Here is a 20,874-nt window from a genome sequence, read left to right as displayed (position 1 = left end):
ACTCCTCGTTTTCGGAAGTCTATTATGCCGAGTACAATAACGTGGCCCAAGGAAAGACACCAGCACTCGACTAAGATGTATTGGATGCAAAGCCATCAATGATCGGCATAAAGCAAAGAAATTCACCGTTAGAAGTTTCATTCAAGGCCATAGGTAGATTCCTGCAGGAATACCTTACTTGGCAAACCTCATAACTTAGTTTATTATAGTATCAGCTTGATTGTTTGTTAATAGTTATGGAATGTATGGTTTTAGTGGTGAAACTAGTGTGTATCCCATTCAAATTAAATGCACGGTTTTTTAGATTGTCATGTATAGAGAACTTATAACAATTAGAGCTAATAGTATTTAAATACACTTTAAATTAAAATTTAAAAATTTACAGTTGTTAGTTTGTAATGTTAAGAGTTAGAATGGAGAAATTTTGGCATTTTTACTCTGAATAAATTGAGCGTGTAACTGAAACTATTTTTGTCAAATAAATTATTTATTAAAAAAAATAAACTTTCTACTTTAAGTGAAATAACTTATGATTATTCACACGCGCGTTTAAAGCCTCCGATGGGAGCATATATCTATTTTTGTAATTTTGTTACAATGAAAACCATCCACTAATTCAATAATATGAGTAAAAAATTTAAAACAATTGTGGTTTTTAAATAGAATATTTGTGATATTTAAAATATATGTATTCAAAAAATGAGATAATAACGAATGAAATACTTAAGGCCAAATTATAAAAAGTTGCAATATTTGATATGATATTGTGACACATATATTGATTATATATTATATATTGATTATATATTAGGCCCAATATATGTTTTAGAATATTCACCAAAAAGTAGGCCCAATTTCAAACTAATAGCGTTTAGGCGGGAAAATTTCTAGTTTTCTTATTCTTTTAGTAGATAGGAGATGTATGAAAGTTATGAAAAGAAGTGCATTTCAATAAAACAACTTTGTTACCTTGATAATTTATCCTATCTCCTATGGCATTCTATTTGGAACCAACAAGGCAACAACCATCTGATAGAAAGGTGTACAGTAGGACGAGGATCAATACGCGCTAATGAATATTCAACCATTAAAATTGTGTCGGGTTACACCATAATGCCAAAGAAAACACAAGTTTCAAATGCAAGCAGGATTTATAACAAAACTGCCATTAAATTATTCATTGAATTAATGGAAACATATATAAAGATGAATAGGAAGACATTTTCATCAGAAGTAAATGGATTAAGGGGGGATGCATGGGGGTAAGCCAGGAGCATCACAAAGGCATTTGTTGTGATCAAAGGCAGCAGGACTAACTTGCTTGAAACGACGACCTTTGGGAATTTTGCCATAGAGTTGGTTGTAACTCACGCTGAAACGGTCCAAATTTCTTAGCAGGCCCAATTATTTGTTAAGGGAACCATATACCTTGTTGTGTGATATGTCAAACACTCTAATCCCAAAAGGCAGTTGAACTTGTTGTGCAACAAATGTAACACGCTGAAGTTGACATTCTCCAATGACCTAGGGATCTCACCAGATAGCTCGCCGTTTGCACTTAGCCACATGGACATTTGGTTCTTTAACAATCCAAAACTTTCCGGAATAGAACCGCTTAACATGTTGAATTCAAGATTAATCTCAATAAGGTTGGAGAGGAGATGCAGATAGGAGGGAATAGTACTGGTTAAACGGTTGTTGGGGAGGTCAAACTTATACAAGTTCTTTAACTTAGAGAAATCAGGAATGGGGCCACTGACATTGATATGACTTATAAAATAGTTGGTGAAGGTTAGTTAGATTGGTTATGGATTCAGGAATGGGACCCATGAGACCGGGAATTTGGTCCAACATTAGGAGCTCCAGCATGGGCAGGTCTCCTATAATGGAAGGGAACTCAAAACTAGTGTAGACAGTGTCGCTAACAAACAGACCTGTGACTCGACCTGATGGGGAGCACTGAGTGTTGCCCCAACCGCAGCAGTCGGTTTTAGGGTCCCAGTTAGAGAAGGGGGCAATGTTTTGGAAATGATCTTTGATCTTCAAAAAAACTTGCTTGTCATTGAGATTGCACCTTGATTCGCTACTTGCAAATAACAGAAACAACAACACCACGCTCAAGCTCAGCCTCAGCCTGCCATACATCATCATTCTATAATTTTCTGTTAAAACTTTTATGTATGTATGTGTGTATGTGTGTATGTGTGTATGTATGTATGTATGTATGTATGTATGTATGTATGTATGTATGTATGTATGTATGTATGTATGTATGTATGTATGTATGTATGTATGTATGTATTGCACAACACTTTATACTCTTGATTTCTTTAACCTCGTTCCATATTCTATCGTATTCCCCTTTATACGTTTCCTATATTATTTGATCTACTAATCTTATATATTTCCTTTCTTTCATATTATATATGCAGAATTTCCATATATGTTATATTTGCTTCCTTTATATACATCTTGAAATATATAACAAAATACACAATTCTCTTATAATATATTTACAATGGTAGTATACAACTAACTAAATCAAGGCAAATCATTGACTCCATAAATTAATTAGGGACAATAGAAGGAAACAAATAATACAAAAAGATACATTGCTTGTATATGAATACTAGGTAGGATAATTTGGAGGATATTATATTGTGCTTGAGTATCTTTGCTAGAGGATATATCTTTGACATGTCTGATCTAATATTCTGGTGAACTTTGACAACTTGTTTCACTTTGTTGCTGTATAACAACATTTGGAGGCAATTCAAGTACAGCAGTGATACAACAATTATGAATGATTTATAACGAAACAGTTGCGTTAAATTATTCTTTGAATCGGAAGACATTTTCCATCATAAGTAAATTAAAAAAGAAGGTGGATTATGGGGAGCTGCCTTGGGGTAAGTCAGGAGCATCACAAAGGCATGTGTTCTTGTAACATGATTTTACCCGGTTTTGGACCTTCTCCTAATACAAGGTTCAAGGCTTCAGCAAGCCTCTAATTTGATCAGCCAAAGCCTAATGTAGATATTTTAGGACCTTTAGAACAACTTTGTCTAGTATCTTCTTGGCCATTTCCAAACAGTCTAAGATTTAGCTTAAGGAAGACTTTTGTTGCTCATGGAGAGGAGTTTGATTAAGACAACTCAGTGTCACTTTCTCCTTACTTCTTTTGGCCAGGCAGCTCAAGGCACATTATAGACATTGTTGAGGGGGAAGAGTGGAAGACAATGTTGTTTTAGATGCATTGTCAATGAGGTTCTTGTTGTGCGGAAGCGTGAATATCCCGTGTTAAGCCTCTGTTGTACCTGTGTCGACAACCCCATAATAGTACGATATTGTCCGCTTTGGGCCAAGCCCTCACGGATTTACTCTTGGGCCCCTTCCCAAAAGGCCTCGTACTATTATATTTAGTAGATACTTATAAAGATAATCTTCCATCTCTATTCTACCGATGTGGGACATGAGTTTGCACCCTAAAAATCCTCCCCTCAAACCAAGGACCATCTTCTTGACTCAGACCTTGACCTCTACGGAGAATTTCCAACACCTACAACAACCTCAACTTCTAGACACCCGAAACATCACAAGTCTTGATAACCTCCCCTTAGCCGACACACCTGGCTACCACGAGCCATGTCTTGCACCACGTCACCGCCTAGTCATGTGAGTGCTCCCACATGCTCCTGTGCCTGCATGTCCATGTGCCCTTCTTGGGGATTTGCTACACATGCATACCGAACATCCTCTGCATCCAATATACCCTGGATTGGGTCCGTATCCAGTGTCTCAGTGCGTCGCCCCGTAACCGTCATTGGACTTACCATGGACCACTTTTTGTTGCCTCCATTAAGCCTCAACCCACCTCGCCGGGTTGTTGACGATCTTCTCTTGGACGGTCTGCCGTCTCATCACCGTGAGACCAATGTCACATCTCGCGAACAATTAGCTCTCCCTCGAGCTATAGGAGTTTCACGCCTTATAGTGTAAGTCCACCTTCAAGTCTTGGCCTGATGAATCTATATGTCTAGCCCAAGTCGAACCTTGGGCTCTGATACCACTTGTTGTGCGGAAGCATGAATATTCCGTGTTGGGCCTCTGCTGCATTTGTGTCCACTGCCCATAATAGTACGATATTGTCCGCTTTGGGCCAAGCCCTCACGGATTTACTCTTGGGCTCCTTCCCAAAAGGCCTCGTACTATTATATTTTCTGGACACTTATAAAGATGATCTTCCATCTATATTATACCAATGTGGGACATGGGTTTGCACCCTAACAGTTCATTATGCTAAGCTACATGGAGTCGAACTCTATGCTTGTTTGTGATGTATTATATATTGCTTCATTTAGGAAGCAACATTCTTTTGTGTGTCTGAAAGACTTCAAGTGATGGGCGAGTTTGATGATGATTACATGGGCGCCTTGCTTTGCCCTCACCTTTGAATTTCTCTATTAAGCAGCTTATAATTAGCACTCACTACTTCTTTTTAGTACATTGAATTATGGAATTCACCTCCCATCTTTCGTCTGATGATATAGTATTTTCATATTGCCACTTTCTCATTACATGCCCTCCACAAGTGCACATTTTGAGTTTGTCTTTGCTGTGAGATGAAGTGGTCTGTTATAGTTTTTGTATGCCATTTACGATAGGTTAGTATGACTATTCTTGTCTGTTACAAGTCTTTTGATGTATCTGCAGGATGTCGGTTGAAATGGTTGCATGTATTGCCGTTGAATCTTTATCAGTCCTTGAGAAGATGCATTCTAAAGGGTATCTTATTGCTTTATAATACTTGCAATCAATTAGAACGGATTGCTTTTTTATTATCGTGTTATTAAATTTCATTCTGCTACTGAAGCTTCTGAGAGACGCTTCATGGGGTCATATTTTGTGCCAATGTCATTTATGTGCATGGAGATGTGAAACCAGAGAACTTTTTACTTGGTCAACCGTCCACTCCACAAGAGAAGAAGTTGTTCCTTGTTGACCTAGGACTTGGTAATCTACTAATTTATCTTCTCAACTTGGTAATTTCTATGATTGTTTCACCATGACTGATTTTTGACTTGTCCGAAATTTTCATCTTGTTGCAGCGACCAAGTGGATGGAGACCTCAAGTTCTCCATATTCATGCTCACTCATCATACATCAACTTCTCATCTCCTTCCTTCCCACTTACCCATCATACATCAACTTCTCCATATTCATGCTCACTCATCTCCTTTATGACTAATAAGTTTTGATCCTCAATCTCTAGATATTCATTTTCACCCTTTTAAATTTTGTTGAGATATGCTTCATTCTAGGCTGAAAAATATGTAGATCATTTTCTAATTTTACGCCTCATCTAATATTTTTGATGTTCTAAATTTTATCTAAGTGTTATTTTGCAAGTACTTTTGAGTTAATTATTTCCGTTCTTTTATATAAGTAACTATTATAGTGTTTTACGTTTGTCTTAAAAAAATTTATTATAGTGTTTTAAGCGATTAATATTTGTTTTCGATAAAAATCTAAAAATAAATGTACATGATACTCTTTTAATTATAAATCTTTTTTCCTAATTATATAATCCTTCTTTTTAAAGAGTAAGAAATCGGGTAAGTTCTTTTCTAATGTGGTAACTAATAAATATTTTTTTGGGTTTATGTTCATTGTTAATAATTTGAGTTACTAATCTTATGTAAAAATTATAATCTTTTTATAATCTGTGGGAAACATTATATATTTATATTAAAGTTTAATATTATCGTGGTGAAAAAAAGAATTATGATGGAAAGTAACCATAATTGAATTCTGCAGAAAGAAATTAAAGTTCCCAAAAATCAAAAGTCTCGTCGTAAAAATAGAAAAATCTTGTTTTCCCCTAATTCAAGGAGCCAATCAAAAGTCTTAAAAAGACTTTAGAAAACATGGTGAAAAAACTCAATTGTAAGCATCGGCGACAACACTCCCCCCCTCCCCCCGCGCGCGAATATGCGAGGTAATAAGGTTGTACGGTAACTAAGATGAGGTTGGAGACGGAGTTGAAGTTGAAGGGTATGGATTCCTGACGAAGGTGATGATGCGATCTTCAAATTTGGTGATATTAGGGCGTAATACCCCCTTACGCAGTGAACAAAAGCAACAAATCAACAGTATTATTACTATGAGTCCGCAAATTAATGCTACTACCACCCGATGCCCACTTGCAGACATCATATATAAATATTATTCCTTTTGGATTGATTTATAATGTCTCGTAACTACTTATAAAGATTATAACGTGATAGTCGCTTTAGAGAACAAATATGAGTACCGCTTTATATAATATTATAAATAACTAATTAATGATAAAAATGTAGTGCCTATAAATACACGAGTAATTTGACCAAATCTCATGATCATGCTGTAATTACTTGAAGATTCTGACGAATTCCCATGGTCATGCTTTAATGCCCTCAACACAAACTTACATAAAAAAACATTAAAACTTCAAGTCATAGCTCACGAGTCAAGATTATAGAGTTTATTGTGCTATTACGTCACATGTATCATATAGGAGCTCCTTAAGATCTCTATTGATTATATTGACACCTAAATTGATGTGATTAACATTATTAAGGACTAAGGCCTCTCATCGATCCAAATAAAGGCATGCCTACTCATGAGACTTCATCCACTATATTCGTTTTATTCGTGATATTAGAAGGATGAAGTAAAATAAGGTCAAATGTTGGGCATAGCCTATGTATTAAGTAAGTCTTGCTAGCATAGGCAACATTCCAACAATACATAAAGGCCGCCACAGATTGTGAGTTAGATTATGATCAATAGAGGAAAATGAAAACAAAAAGATAATATTTGGTAGTATTGAGTAACTAATAAGATAGCTAATTAAATACTAATTTTTCTTATATTAAAATAAAATAAATTCAACATGAAAATGTCTTTAATAAATTAATATGCAAACAAGTTGGAGATACGAACATGAATATTTTTGGTTGTTTTGATAACCACTGTCAATTTAGGTACTAACGTGTCAATTTTCAAAAGAAGTTGGTGTCATGGTAGTGGCCAAAATCATCGGTCATTCATGTATTTCCCTGACTTAATGATGGACCGTGGCTAAAATGTTAGTTGGACTTAAATCTTTGACATCGCAATAAATAAAGGGAAATGGTAAGAGCATGTTCGGCCTAATTTCTTAAAAATGGATTTCTACTTTTCAAGTTTAATTTTTTAAAAGTAGTTCTCAAAAGCTAAGCCTAAAACCATCAAATTGATTCTTTTATTTTAATGGACGAAAAGATAGGATTTGCTGATACCTAATAGAGGTTGAATGAACGAAAAGTGGGAAATATGCGTTCCCACTTTTGCTTTTAAAATTTTGCTTCCCGGGATTTTTGAAGTTTTTTAAAATTTATTTTTACTTTTAAGTAATTATGTGTTTAGAGAAGAAAGTGTTTTTAAGTCTAAAAACATTTTGACAAATTAGGCTAAACACACACTAAACTCTCCAATTTATGTGAAAAATTATTGTTGTATGCCGCAAATGGACATATGGTAGAAAAAAAAGTAAATATTGACTTGCACGAAAAACTAGGCATTTCAAATATTTGAAACAGTAGAATTCGTAATGTTGGTCATTATCTTTTTTTTTTTTTAATCCTATCAAATGAGTCACGTGAATCATATGTTAAAAGAATATTATTTATTATTAGTGCATAACCATTAGTGTTGCTTAAAACCGTCATAACTTAAAAACTTGTCAGTATCCCTTTTATTTTAGATGAGGAGTAAAGCAAGTTGGTAAAGAGGTGCGGTTTAGCAAAAAGTATGGTGTTAACCGTGAAGTGTTGAGATTAGGAGGGGAGGTTAATGGGGTTGAGTCGTCCGCAATAAGCTGGCGTATCCCGATTTGTATTAGTGTGTAACTGTGTGTGTTGGTCATTTCATCGTCATTGATTGTCCTTCCTTGCTTCCTTTCTTCCTTGTAGTTTTACTGTTTGTTCAAACCCTAAAGGGTCAGGTTACTCTTTTAGTTAGGACACACAGTCAACCCCACTCCCTCCCTAATTCATCCAATTCATCCTCCCCCTACACATTTCAAAACCCTAAATCAATCCCCAACCTCAACCTCATGCTTGTTTTAAATTCAATTTCAAATTCAAAATTAAACCCAGCATGGCCGATTGATTGATTGATTGATTGATTGATTGATTGATAGATTGTACGAGACAATTAGAATCGAAGACAATAAAGTGAAATCATCCAAGTGAAAGCAATCCAAGTAGAAGAGAGAATGTTGGGGGATGAGAGTGGTGGTTTGAGTGGTAATAAGGCTACTGGACACGATGATGATTCTAACATTAAATCTCCTTTTCCTGATAGGGTAGGCTGCCTATCTCCTTTATCTCTTCTTTCCTTTCCTTTTCGATCAGTACTTCATTAATCAATTCATTCATTAATCTCAAACTTAATAATAATAATAATAATAATTAATTACAATTACACAGGTACAAGTAGGGAGCTCTCCAGTATTTAAGGTAGAAAGGAAATTGGGTAAAGGTGGTTTTGGACAAGTCTTTGTGGGTCGCCGTGTTACTGGTGGCAATGACCGCCTTTCCGGTCCTGGTGCTACCCAGGTCTGCTCCCTTCTATCTATCCTCCTCCTCCCTTTTAATCCTCCCACCTAAGTGTTTACCTTTGATTCAAAATGCAGGTGGCATTGAAATTTGAGCATAGGAGTAGTAAAGGTTGTAACTATGGTCCTCCATATGAGTGGCAAGTCTACAAGTATGTTTTTATTTCTATACTACACTTTCTTTGCCTTTCTCTTGTTATTTTCATTCAACATTTCGAGTTTGGTTGCAGTACTCTTGGTGGTATTCATGGAGTACCTAAGGTTCACTACAAAGGAAAACAAGGAGACTACTATGTCATGGTACCCTCCCTCCCTCCCTTTCTTTTCTTTTTTATTCTTTAATTTACCTTTCAGCTTTGTGGACTTGTCCCTCAATTGCTCACTCACTCGTCCTCAGGTTATGGACATGCTCGGACCAAGCTTATGGGATGTTTGGAATTCTTCTGGCCAGACGTCAGTACTCTACATTTCCACTCATCATCACTCCATCATTCCTTACTATCTCTTTTATTTGCAAATTTATTGTGTTCTTAGATGTTTGCATTTGCTATTTTTGGTCTCTCGGTATCTTCTCATATGATGGTTGCTACTGTCATATCAGGCTTATTTCGGATATACATCATGCTTTGGCTTAAGTTCTAAATTTTGTTGACACTGTTTTTGAAATGAATATAGCTGCTCTGCTCTAGTTGCTGACATTATGCTTATGCTGATGATTTTTCACATTCTGGCTTTACTACTTAAACTATTGACCTTGTTAAAGAGCACATCCTTCGGCTTTTTTTTCGTTTCCCTGAATATTTGAATATATGCTCTTAGTTTATTGAAATCTTTCCCTTTCCGTCTCTGCAATCGTTCTAAAGATTGGTAGTCTCATATCGTTGCTTTAGAAATTAGATATCCCGATATAAAAGTGGATCATTTATCAAAATTCCAGGCTTACATAATATCCTCTAAAGCTGTCGTTTATTTAGTTGTTTGGTTGAAATTGAAAATAAAGAAGTCTTAGCTGGAATTTTTGCTGAGTGATGACTGCTTTGATGGAGTAGAACTCTATGCTTGTTTGCGATGTACTCCGACAACTCCGTATTATGTATTGCTTCATTTAGGAAGCAACATTCTTTTGTGTTTCTGTAAGACTTCAAGTGATGGGTGAGTTTGGTGATGATTACTTGTGGGCCTTGCTTTGCCCTCACCCTTGAATTTCTCTATTCAGCAGCTTATATAATTAGCGCTCACTACTTCTTTTTAGTACATTGAATTATGGAATTCACCTCCCATCTTTTGTCTGATGATATAATATTTTCATTTCGCCACTTTCTTATTGCATGCCCTGCACATTTTGAGTGTCTTTGATATGAGATGAAGTGGTCTTTTATAGTTTTTTGTATACGGCAGGTTATTATGACTTTTCTTGTCTGTTACAAGTCTTTTGATTATCTGCAGGATGTCGGTTGAAATGGTTGCCTGTATTGCCGTTGAATCTTTATCAATCCTTGAGAAGATGCATTCTAAAGGGTATCTTATTGCTTTAGAATACTTGCAATCAATTAGAACGACCGCTTCTTTGTTATCGTGTTATTAAATTTCATTCTGCTACTGAAGCTTCTGAGAGACGGTTCATGGGGTCATGTTTTGTGCCAATGTCAGTTATGTGCATGGAGATGTGAAACCAGAGAACTTTTTACTTGGTCAACCGTCTACTGCACAAGAGAAGAAGTTGTTCCTTGTTGACCTAGGACTTGGTAATCTACTAATTTATCTTCTCAACTTGGTAATTTCTATGATTGTTTCACCATGGGTGATTTTTGACTTGTCCGAAATTTTCATCTTGTTGCAGCGACCAAGTGGAGGGAGACCTCAAGTGGGCAACATGTGGATTACGATCAACGTCCTGATATGTTCAGGTCAGCAGACGGTCTTAAATAATTCGCATATTTATCATTCTCGGCAATGCAGCATTGTTCCACATTGAATAGTGCAATGTTTTATACAATGCTATAATGTTAAATTTACAGGGGAACGGTTCGCTATGCAAGTGTTCATGCCCATCTTGGTAGGACAGCGAGCAGAAGAGATGACTTAGAATCTCTTGCTTATACGCTTATTTTTCTTCTGAAAGGCAGATTACCCTGGCAAGGTTATCAGGTACTTCCAATTATTGCGGTTTCTACATTTTTTTATCCTTTTTACGACCCATTGTTTGTGCACCACTGTCTCATACTTTTCTGTTGTTTCTGTAAGGGTGATAACAAATCATTCCTGGTCTGTAAGAAAAAGATGGGAACTTCTCCAGATGTTCTGTGTTGTTTCTGCCCCCCACCTCTTAAACAATTTGTTGAAATAGTTGTCAATTTGAAATTTGATGAAGAGCCCAACTATTCCAAGCTGATAGCTTTGTTTGATGGATTGATTGGTTCAAACCCATCAATAAGACCGATAAATACTGATGGGGCTCAGAAGGTTAGTTGTTTCTAAATACAGCTTTCTACTTTTTTGTTTGCTGATCTGCCTCTTCATACTTACTATCTATTAAAATGGCAGATCATCTATCAAGTTGGACAGAAACGCGGAAGGCTAAATGCAGAGGAAGATGATGATGGGCAAGTCAAGAAGAAAGTTCGACTTGGAGTTCCGGCTACTCAATGGGTTTCTGTCTACAACGCCCGGACGCCAATGAAGCAGAGGTACATTTGCTTGGTGGTTTTTTGAATGAGTTGTTTTAGATTGTACTGTGCCTTTTTCCAAGTGCAATTTCCCATATCCAAATTGAGTGTAAATGGTAGTTACCTCTTGTTATGACTAACATTATGGGGGTGGGGAGGTGTTATGGCTGTATAGCCATGATTCTTAATCGTTCTTTGTGCCAATTGGGGTAATTATTTCCTTTGGGAAGCACCTTGTAATCTTGTGTACTGCTATATTACGGAGTCAAACTGGATGCATTTAGGCTGTTGGGAATTGGGATATAATGGTTCTTACTGACCTCTGTATATGAACTTCAAGAAGCTATTGTGTCCTTCCGTTATATACGGACACTGGGTGCATATTCTCCACTGGAAGAAATTTGTATGCTTAAGCATGCCTGCAATCCATTTGGTGGGAAGATTAATCTGTTGTATGAGACTAAGATGTCCTCTTGTTATTTACTGAGGCCAAGTGCATTTATTGGCTTTTAAGGAAACAACTTGTGTGCTTAAGCTTACTTAAAAATCTCTTTGGCGGGAAGAAGACTATGTCGGAAATTTCCTAGATTGCTAGGTGGTGATTGGCTTTGTTTGTGTGCACAATACTGCAGTGTCCTCAGTTATAAGATGCCAGTGATGTTTGAAAATTCTATGCTTATTTTCATTGATGACACCAACAAAACATAAACCAAATAATCCTTGGCTTTGCTCATTAAGTGGTGGATATTGATCAACATTTGAATATACTAAGCTCACGTTTTCTTTATTCTTCTTTATATGTAGCGAACATCTGAAATATTGCTGCTGATTTGCTCAATGCGTAATATTCTTTATTCATACTTCACTGTTATACTTCGTAAGAATTAGCAAATGAGTAATGTAGATGTAAAATCTTAATAATAGTAGTATAGGTGGACCTGACTTTTCAAGTCCAGCTTCGAGGATGTTAAAAGTGATTTTAATATTTCGGAAGGACTTCTGTTTCCAGAGCATTCTAAGTGTAAATAAGGCGTTGCCAGTGGTAGCCTGGTCCACTATTTCTGGCTTGCCTGTTCTCCACATGCGGATTTGTGGGTAGCAAGAGGTCAATGCTTGTGGCCTCGTATTATTTACCTGAGAATATGTGGTATGATAGTAGGTACTAGCTAAATGATATGAGTTCAGCTGTGTGGAGAGTGAATGATAGTCTATTGATAAAGATATTATGATGTTTATTGAAACACTGTATTTCTTTCATTGAACTTATTCTGTAGGTACCATTACAATGTAGCTGATGCTAGATTGGAGCAACATGTGGAGAGAGGGAATACTGATGGCTTACTTATAAGCTCTGTTGCATCTTGCTCCAATCTATGGGCGTTAATCATGGATGCTGGAACTGGCTTTACTCACCAAATTTACGAGTTATCACCCCATTTCTTGCACAAGGTAGGCTGCTTTTGTGCAAAGTAGTCTATTCATATTAAGCTTATGTGAATTGATCTTTCTTTGATGGATTTGATGGTTAATATTTTTAGGAATGGATCATGGAACAATGGGAAAAGAATTTCTACATTAGTTCTGTTGCGGGTGCTACCAATGGAAGCTCACTCGTGGTGATGTCTAAAGGTTTGTCGTTGATACACTTTGAGCTTGATGAAATAAGAGAAAGTAGATATATACCCACTGATTGAATTGACTTTGTGTAATGAAGGTACACAGTACACACAACAGTCTTACAAAGTGAGTGATGCATTCCCGTTTAAGTGGATAAATAAGAAGTGGAGGGAAGGATTCCATGTGACTTCAATGGCCACTGCTGGATCGAGATGGGGCGTTGTCATGTCTCGCAATGCTGGGTACAGTGATCAGGTTGTTCTTGGAACATTTTGCCATGTCATCAGTTTTCATTTGTTTATTCTGACACATGTCCAGTTGTGGATGCAATGCTGATGTGGGTAGTTCCCGAATGCTCTCTTCTGTCATGCCTGTAGGTTGTGGAGCTTGATTTTCTGTATCCAAGTGAAGGTATTCACAAGCGTTGGGATAATGGATATCGAATAACGTCAACTGCTGCTAATCTGGATCAAACAGCACTTGTTTTGAGTGTCCCAAAGCGCCGGCCTGGTGATGAGACTCAGGAAACTCTGAGAACCTCCCAATTTCCAAGCACGCATGTCAAGGTGATTTTTATCTTTGCATTTAATACATACTCGAAAAAAAGTGAATACTGTAATTCTGAATAGGACTTCTAATATGGTTGATAATTGTTATATTGCAGGATAAATGGGCAAAAAATCTGTATCTTGCGTGCTTATGTTATGGAAGAACGGTGTCATAATGCGGTGTAAGTAAGAGGTTGTAACAATTTGTATGGAAAATGAGAGTACAATGTGCGGGCATTCGTTAAAACATTCTGATTGCTTCATTTCTCAATAGTTACTCGAGAAGCATGCTCGCCTTAACTGTTGTATTACTATCTATCAACATTTATCAAGTATTTATACTCCATTAGACAGTCGTGTTGGTGCTATCATATATCAACCAGAATGCATTTTAATAGAGTATGTTGAATTTGAATTATATACAATAAGCACTGTATCAAACCATAAAAATGTACAAATCAATAAATAATTGTTGGCTAATTATTACAAAAAATATATGATAACAAACTCCATATCAGTCTTGAAAAGTAGCGGCTACGGGAGACGATGGTAAACCTTTGGGGGATAGCTCAGATGATAAGCCTTTGGGGGATGGCTCAGAGGGTTGATCGGAAAGGAGAGCGAGAATGCGACGTACACTGGTGGAGCGAGCTCGCCTGAAGCTGAAAGATTTGAGGTTCTTATCTTTGGAGAAAACATTGGAGGACTTAGATAAGATGATGTAAACCAAAGCTTGAACAAGCAGGAACATACCCAAGTGCACCAATACATTAGCTAAGGAAATACCTTCAAATATTGGTGCCATGCTAACAGCTATCGGAAGGAATTGGATTGGATTAGATTGAATTGGATGAACAACGATTGCGACTTTGCGATTATTGATATGATGATAAAATGTATTTGTGGTGTTGAATGCCTTTCTTTATATAGAGAGAGACGTCGGGGAGTGAAGGAAGGAAGGATTAAGGAGAGCCGCCTATTTGACTCGTACAAGCCATCTCTTCTTCTCCTTTGCGTGCATGTCTTTGATTTTTATAATCTTTTTACTATCATCATTTAAGCTCTAGCGTGGGGGTTTTCACATGCTGCTTCTTCTTTTACTATTTTTCTTTTTTTTATTTATTTTTTGACAAAAGGGTGCAAGATTGTTAAAATCTCATATTTGCTCATTTGTTTTATGTAAATAGTTTTTACTAACCGAGTTGACAATTTGACCTTTAGTTAAATAAAAACCTCGAAATAACAAAACTTTTTGCTATGAATATGTCGAAATAATTGCATTTATATTATTAATGTTCATAATATATTCATAGATATGAAATATTTTAAAAATAAAAGAGCTTACCGAAGTGTAAAATTGAGCTTTAGTAAAATAGAGAACAAGAAAAGAAATACTATTATGAAAATGGTTTAATAAATTAACACAAATTCTCATTATAGACGGACACTATCCGTCTATACGTATAGACGGATACCACTTCCCCTCACAAAATACCCATTTGCCATAAAGTGGGAAACACATGGAGGGTGCCCCACCTTGTCCCCCCTACCCATTTTATTAGAGGTCTTTACCCGTCTGTTCGTCCCACCCGTCTATACCAAGACTGATAAATTAATTAGAAAAGGAAGAATATGAAAATACCCGACTATTGTTATTATTATGCGGCGACGTAGTCTTATACGTTGACGTAACATTTAAAATTGATATGAAGTGATATAATGTGTTGGAGCCGTTCAATGCGGAGGTCATAATATTGTTGAAGGAAGGAAATTGGAACAAGGTATGAATTGTGTTATCTATACAATTCTTGTGCGACTCACTCTACCCCGTTTCACGCGTTTGCCGTGCCATTCCGACTAACTTTTTATTAGCTTCTGCTCTTGGGCTTTCCATCATTATTGTTTTAGCAGGATTTTCCTGAAGGGATCCTTTTATATATAGTGATCGGGATCTGTTGATAAGATTAGGATGGTATGTGTAAGTGATAAAGAAAGAAATAAGTATAAAGAATAACGTTTTTATTATTTTGATAGACCGGGCACAATGTTGTATCAATATTTGAATGCTCAAGAGTAAAAGATAAAGTGTAGATAAAATTAACTCATCATGAATATCCTTTACAATTGTTAAATTCTCCTATTTATAGTACTCTACTGCCCTTCCAACGTTACAATGAATAACGTTATAAATGTATAACGTTCTCCCCAAAGATAGGAGTTGTTGCCGGAATAATAGGGCATGCTTCCTATTAGTTCGCTTGACCCGTTCTCAACTCAACCAATCTTTAGCCTTTTCTCCTCTTTCCGTCCAGATTCATGGATTAAATAGTCTTAGGCTTGGACTTGGTCTTCCTTGAGAATAGGGCATGGTTATCTGGCTTATACAATCGCATTTCTGTTTATCTGCTTAATCCAGTCAGTATCTAGTACTCATAAGCTATAATATCTTGACTATCGGGCTTCCTTTCCAGGATTTAGTAGTCTTCTTGCCATAATATTCTTGACTAAGCAAAGAGTCGATTTGTCCTGGTTCTGTCTTGATCAATCACCTTTGCCGAAGTCGGGCCAGGTTATGGTCAGACCAGGCTAAACTGGGCCTAACAATTGCCCCTTGACATTTTACCCGTGCTGGATCCGGCCAGGGGTGAGATGTCAAATTTACCGGGTTAAATAATTAAGAGACTTACACTTAATCAATGACTCTTAGACTCCTAGTTACCGTTGAACACTATAACGGCTAGGTGATGTCATGCTGAGAGTTTTGCAATCCCTAGGTTTTTCATGCCGTTTATTCATCTCCTATAAATACGGTATTTAGGGCAAGATTATCTTTCACCAAATTTTCTCCACTTTCTTTGCTAAATATTCTTCTAAAATTCTTCTGGAATTCTTCCAAATTTCTCAGTAATCACATTACTCGTATTTTCTCAATAATTTCTATAATAAATCAAAACGCTTAAGAACATGGGAGCAAAGAAACGCCCTACATCCCGAAAAGTCTGCTGCTGAGCTGAACCTACAAACGTTCGGAAGAGGAAGTGATGGAGATTGATCCTCCCCGCTCGTCTTTGTTGCTTTTAAGTACCAGGATTCCATTTTCACTGCCCTTCAATCTTTGGATCCTTACTTTCCTGAAGAGAACTTGTTGAAAACAAATTATGACAAGATACTAAGGGAGAAGAAAATAATTCCTGAATCAACTGAGGTATGGATTCCTGAGTCTTGTCCAGTTAGGGCTAACTGGGTATCACCTGGTTGGTTCTGTATTTTCGAGTGGGCATTCAAAGCTGGCTGTAAGTTACCTTTTACTCCCTTAATGATTGACACCATCCGTGCTATGGAAGTGTCACCTTTCCGCATTATGCCGATGGTTTGGAAACTTGTTCATTCCATAGAAAATTTATGCGCTAAACACAATCTTGTGATTACTCTCAATGATATTAAGGCAGTATATCATTTTAAAAATCCTTCTGTTGGTCGTTTTAATTTGAGAATTAAGTCAAAGATGACTCCATTGATTACTAACCTGGATTCTGGAGACGACAAGAGTTGGGCAAAGACTTTCCTGTTTATCCGGACTGAGACTCTGGGATCAGGCTTTGATTACCTGAGATATCCTCCTTTGGAGAGTGGTAGGTTTCCTGTACTTTTATTTTGTAGTTATATTGAATAAGAGTGAGGTACATAAGTCTTACCTGTATATTTTGTTTTTGTAATGTTTGTAGCTCCTGATTGGAATCACGATCCTCTAGATGAAGAGGCTATTGCAAGGATAGATGCTTTCCTTGCCATTCCCGAGGAAGAGAGGGCCTGGCCAGCTTGCTTGGGCGGGAATTGTTGCCCCGGTATATGAAGACCAAGTGATCAGGGTTAAAGTACCCAAAGGCAAGCCTAGTTCTCTTGCTCTTTCTGTACGTCTTCTGCTTGCTTTTATGTTGGTTGTTGTCTTCTGTTGCTTTTTGGTTTGATATTTACGTATATATTTTTTTTTATATATCCAGTGTTTAGATCTTCTCGCTAGGTCGGCTAGCTTTTCGCAAAGGATTTGAAGGCTGGAGTGGCTAGGATTGCTTTGAGCGAGTCCAAGAGCCAGGAAACTAGTGGGAGTGACAAGACTTTGGATATCCTGATTTACGATGTCCAGCCTCCTCAAGATCTCGCCGGGATAGTGTCACCAGAGGTCGTCCAGGCTCAAAAAAGAAAGAGGGAGGATGATATTCGGAAGAGGAGGAAGGAGGGAAACAGACCTATCCGGCTCGGCCACTCGGGAGTATAAGGCAAGTGCCTGCTAGGATTGATGACATGGATGATGCCCGGGCTCGGATAGATGAGTTTTCTGCAAGGATGAGCGACCAACTATTGTCCGCTAGTACCCTTGATTCGTCTACCGGGGTGGTTTCTATTCGACTTCTCTTGTAACAAGGGTCTTGAACTCGCTTCCCAGGCTAGAGAGGTTAGTTGTAGAGGGATATTTTTTAATTGTTTATGTGCTTTTTGTTTTGCCTTGTATTTGCCTAATTGATTTTGTATGTACGCAGGGGTTGGATCTTTGGGCAAGCTCTGCTTGTCGCTTAGGGACGCCTGTGCCAAGGTTACCGTTTGGAGGAAAAGCTGGATAGGCTAAACCGTGACTGCACTCATCCGGGGTAATGAAGTGGTGCTCCAATCTCGGTTGACAAAGACTAAGGAGTCAACCAGGGTATAGTTTGTGAGGTGGGCTGCGAAAAATCTTTGAGAAGGCTTGTCGGTGGAGTTGGAGGTGAGAAGCGGGCAATGCGGGATCGAGTTGAAAAAGAATGAAGAGCTTGCTCTTTGAAAAGGAGTTAGTGGAGGCGAGGTTGGTGATGCGGCTCGGTACTTCTTCGGAAAAGGTCGGGTTGATGCTATGAGGGACCCAGAATCGACCGGGCTGATTGGAATCCGGACCGAGATGAGACACTTTGGATGCTCGATATCCCGACTTGGCCAACATGGGTCAAGAAGAAGAAGTGGATTCTCCTCCTTCCAAGGCAAAGTCTGGTGATCAGGAGATGGTGGATGGTTGTGAGTCGGTTCCTGGCTCAAAAATAACTTAGTTTTTTCTTTTGGGTTTTGGTCTATCCAGGGGGAGTGTCCCTGGAATGAATATTTAGAGTATATCAGAAACTTTTTTTTGGCTCATCCAGGGGGGATGTCCCTGGAATGGATGGTTATTAGGTAGGGCCAATTATTTTGGGTGAATAAATATTTGGTCTTTGTTTTGCTTCTTTTTGTGTTTTGACAAAGTACTTTTGTGATGTTAGACGTGTACTTGGATCTCGGCCGATTATATGATTGGATCGAGGCCAATTTTTTCGATTTGGATCGGCGATTATTCGACCGATCGAGCGCTTTAATGTGTTATGGGTGGGGTTGTTGCCTGTCTGGAGGGCTTATGTCCCTTGCCTGTCTGGAGGGCTTATGACCCATTTATGTCATACAGTCTAGGAATAGATTTTCCAGGTTTGTATGTTATGTTGAGCTCAATATTTAAAGGCCTATTTTGCAACTGAATTTTGGATATCAGTTGGATATTTGGTGGGGGTGGCCCCCAATCTTTAAGATTTGTTTTTAAATAAGATGCAATATGTAAAACAAGTGTTGAAGATTTCACTAAGTAATTATGAGAGTATAGGTAAGTACTTGGGCACATAATTGGAAGAAATCATATACGGCATTTATTCATATAATTGCAAGTATCATACATGTAGTTTTCAGGCAAGAAGTGTTTAAAGTGAAAAGTTATACCTGGATTGTGCAAATATATTCTATATGTGAAATAGTTTTAAGTGTGTAATATTCCAAGCTCTTGGGATCATCTCTCCGTCCGGGTTTGTAGTCTATAAGCTCCCCGGCCGACTATTGAATCAATCGATAGGGGCCTTCCCGGTTGGGGCCAATTTGCCAAAGATTCTTCTCTTTTGTGTTTTGGAATACTTTCCTGAGAACGAGGTCTCCTACCCTGAACACCCTGGCTTTGACAGTCTTGTTGTAGCTTCTTGCAACTCTTTGTCTTTGGTATCTTTCGCTAATCGATGCTTCTGCGCATCTCTTAGCTCTTCCGTTAAGTCCAGGCTATCCTCCATTAGAGGTATGTTGTTTGTTGTTGTGTTCAGGCTACATCTGGCTGATGGAATGTCCACCTCACCCCAGATTCGCTTCACATCCATAGACCAAGGAGTAGGGGTTTGGCCGTGGATGTTTTAGGCGTGGTTCAATCACCCAAAGGACCGGGGGAGCTCTTGACCCATCTACCTTTTCTTCTTTCCAGCTTTTTCTTTATGCAGCTGATCACCACTTTATTACTGGATTCTGCCTGACCGTTGGCTTTTGGATATCCTGGCGTGGATGTTACCAGATTGATGTTCCATTGGGCACAGAAGGCTGCTGTTCTTTTTCCCACAAATTGTGTGCCATTGTCGCATACTATTTCAGAGGGGATGCCATATCTACATATGATATTATGTTTGATGAATGCTATGACATCTTTCTCCTTGACTTGCCTGTATGATTCAGCTTCTATCCATTTGGAGAAGTAGTCAGTCATTGCTAGCATGAAAACTTTCTGTCCGGGTGCTTGAGGTAGTTTTCCTACTATATCCATGCCCCACTTCATAAATGGCCAGGGTGCGGATATGGAATGTAGTTCCTCAGATGGCTGATGGATGTATGGTCCGTGAATCTGACAGGCTTTGCATTTAGAGCTAAAATCCAGGCAATCGGCTCTTAAGGTGGGCCAATAATATCCTGTTCTGAGTACTTTGCTTGCCAGGCTTCTTCCACCTTTGTGATTTCCACAGTATCCTTCATGGATTTCTGATAATATCTGTTCAGCTTCCTGTGGTTCCAGGCATCTGAGGTAAGGTCCGGCCTGCGATTTCTTAAAAAGCACGTTGTCAATAATAGTATACGAAGCAGCTTTTATTTTCAGTGCTCTGGCATCTTGTTTATTTAAGGGTAGGATTCCCTGTTGTGAGATCATAGTAAGGTTTCGTCCAAGAATTAGCAATGTAGATTGGGAAACTTTCATCTTGTTTGTTTATTGCAGGTTCTAATAAATGCACAATGGGTATTTTGTCGAAATCAAGGGGACTAAAGTTGGACCCTAGGCCGGCTAAGGCATCGGCCTGGGTATTTAAGTCCCTGGAAATTTGGTCAATATTAAAGTTTTTGAACTTTGATTTTAGCATTTGAACAACATCTAGATAAAGCATCATTTTGGGGTCTTTTGCAGTATATATGCCATTTACCTGGTTGGAGACAAGAAGGGAATCAGTGCGTACCTTTAAATTTTGCACACCAAGATCAATACATACCTTTAATCCGGTTATCAGGGCTTCATATTCTGCCTCATTGTTGGTGGCCTCAAATGCACAGCTTATAG

The 20,874-nt window shown here is 37.9% G+C and overlaps 2 protein-coding genes and 1 pseudogene across 2 annotated transcripts; 1 reads left to right on the top strand and 2 right to left on the bottom strand.

Moving 5' to 3' along the window:
• Nucleotides 1-1,242: 1,242 nt before the first annotated feature.
• On the bottom strand, nt 1,243-3,824 carry LOC141655758 (polygalacturonase inhibitor 1-like; annotated as a pseudogene).
• Nucleotides 3,825-7,923: 4,099 nt separating this feature from the next.
• Nucleotides 7,924-13,819, top strand: LOC141657884 (casein kinase 1-like protein HD16). Its single transcript, XM_074465277.1, has 16 exons — nt 7,924-8,389; nt 8,514-8,642; nt 8,720-8,793; nt 8,872-8,941; nt 9,039-9,094; nt 10,088-10,159; nt 10,292-10,386; nt 10,482-10,548; nt 10,660-10,789; nt 10,886-11,104; nt 11,186-11,328; nt 12,582-12,756; nt 12,846-12,936; nt 13,022-13,179; nt 13,302-13,490; nt 13,589-13,819. The coding sequence occupies exons 1-16, from the start codon at nt 8,300-8,302 to the stop codon at nt 13,646-13,648; spliced, it is 1,818 nt and encodes a 605-aa protein (XP_074321378.1). The 5' UTR covers nt 7,924-8,299; the 3' UTR covers nt 13,649-13,819.
• A 12-nt stretch (nt 13,820-13,831) lies between these two features.
• LOC141657885 (uncharacterized) lies at nt 13,832-14,411 on the bottom strand. The gene has a single exon (XM_074465278.1). It carries the CDS (start codon nt 14,275-14,277, stop codon nt 13,987-13,989), a length of 291 nt encoding a protein of 96 aa, XP_074321379.1. The 5' UTR covers nt 14,278-14,411; the 3' UTR covers nt 13,832-13,986.
• Nucleotides 14,412-20,874: the final 6,463 nt, after the last annotated feature.

Source organism: Silene latifolia, chromosome 5, assembly GCF_048544455.1.
Source record: "Silene latifolia isolate original U9 population chromosome 5, ASM4854445v1, whole genome shotgun sequence".
Lineage (NCBI taxonomy): Eukaryota > Viridiplantae > Streptophyta > Magnoliopsida > Caryophyllales > Caryophyllaceae > Silene > Silene latifolia.
Note: the sequence above shows the minus strand (reverse complement) of the source record. Positions and strands in the feature narration are given on the sequence as shown.

Excerpts from the sequence above, each read along its gene's own strand:
- LOC141657884 (XM_074465277.1), top strand. The coding sequence starts at position 8,300 with ATGTTGGGGGATGAGAGTGGTGGTTTGAGTGGTAATAAGGCTACTGGA. Across the intron at positions 8,390-8,513 it reads AATCTCCTTTTCCTGATAGG|GTACAAGTAGGGAGCTCTCC; the intron begins GTAGGCTGCCTA and ends ACAATTACACAG. Across the intron at positions 8,643-8,719 it reads CCGGTCCTGGTGCTACCCAG|GTGGCATTGAAATTTGAGCA; the intron begins GTCTGCTCCCTT and ends TTCAAAATGCAG.
- LOC141657885 (XM_074465278.1), bottom strand. The coding sequence starts at position 14,277 with ATGGCACCAATATTTGAAGGTATTTCCTTAGCTAATGTATTGGTGCAC.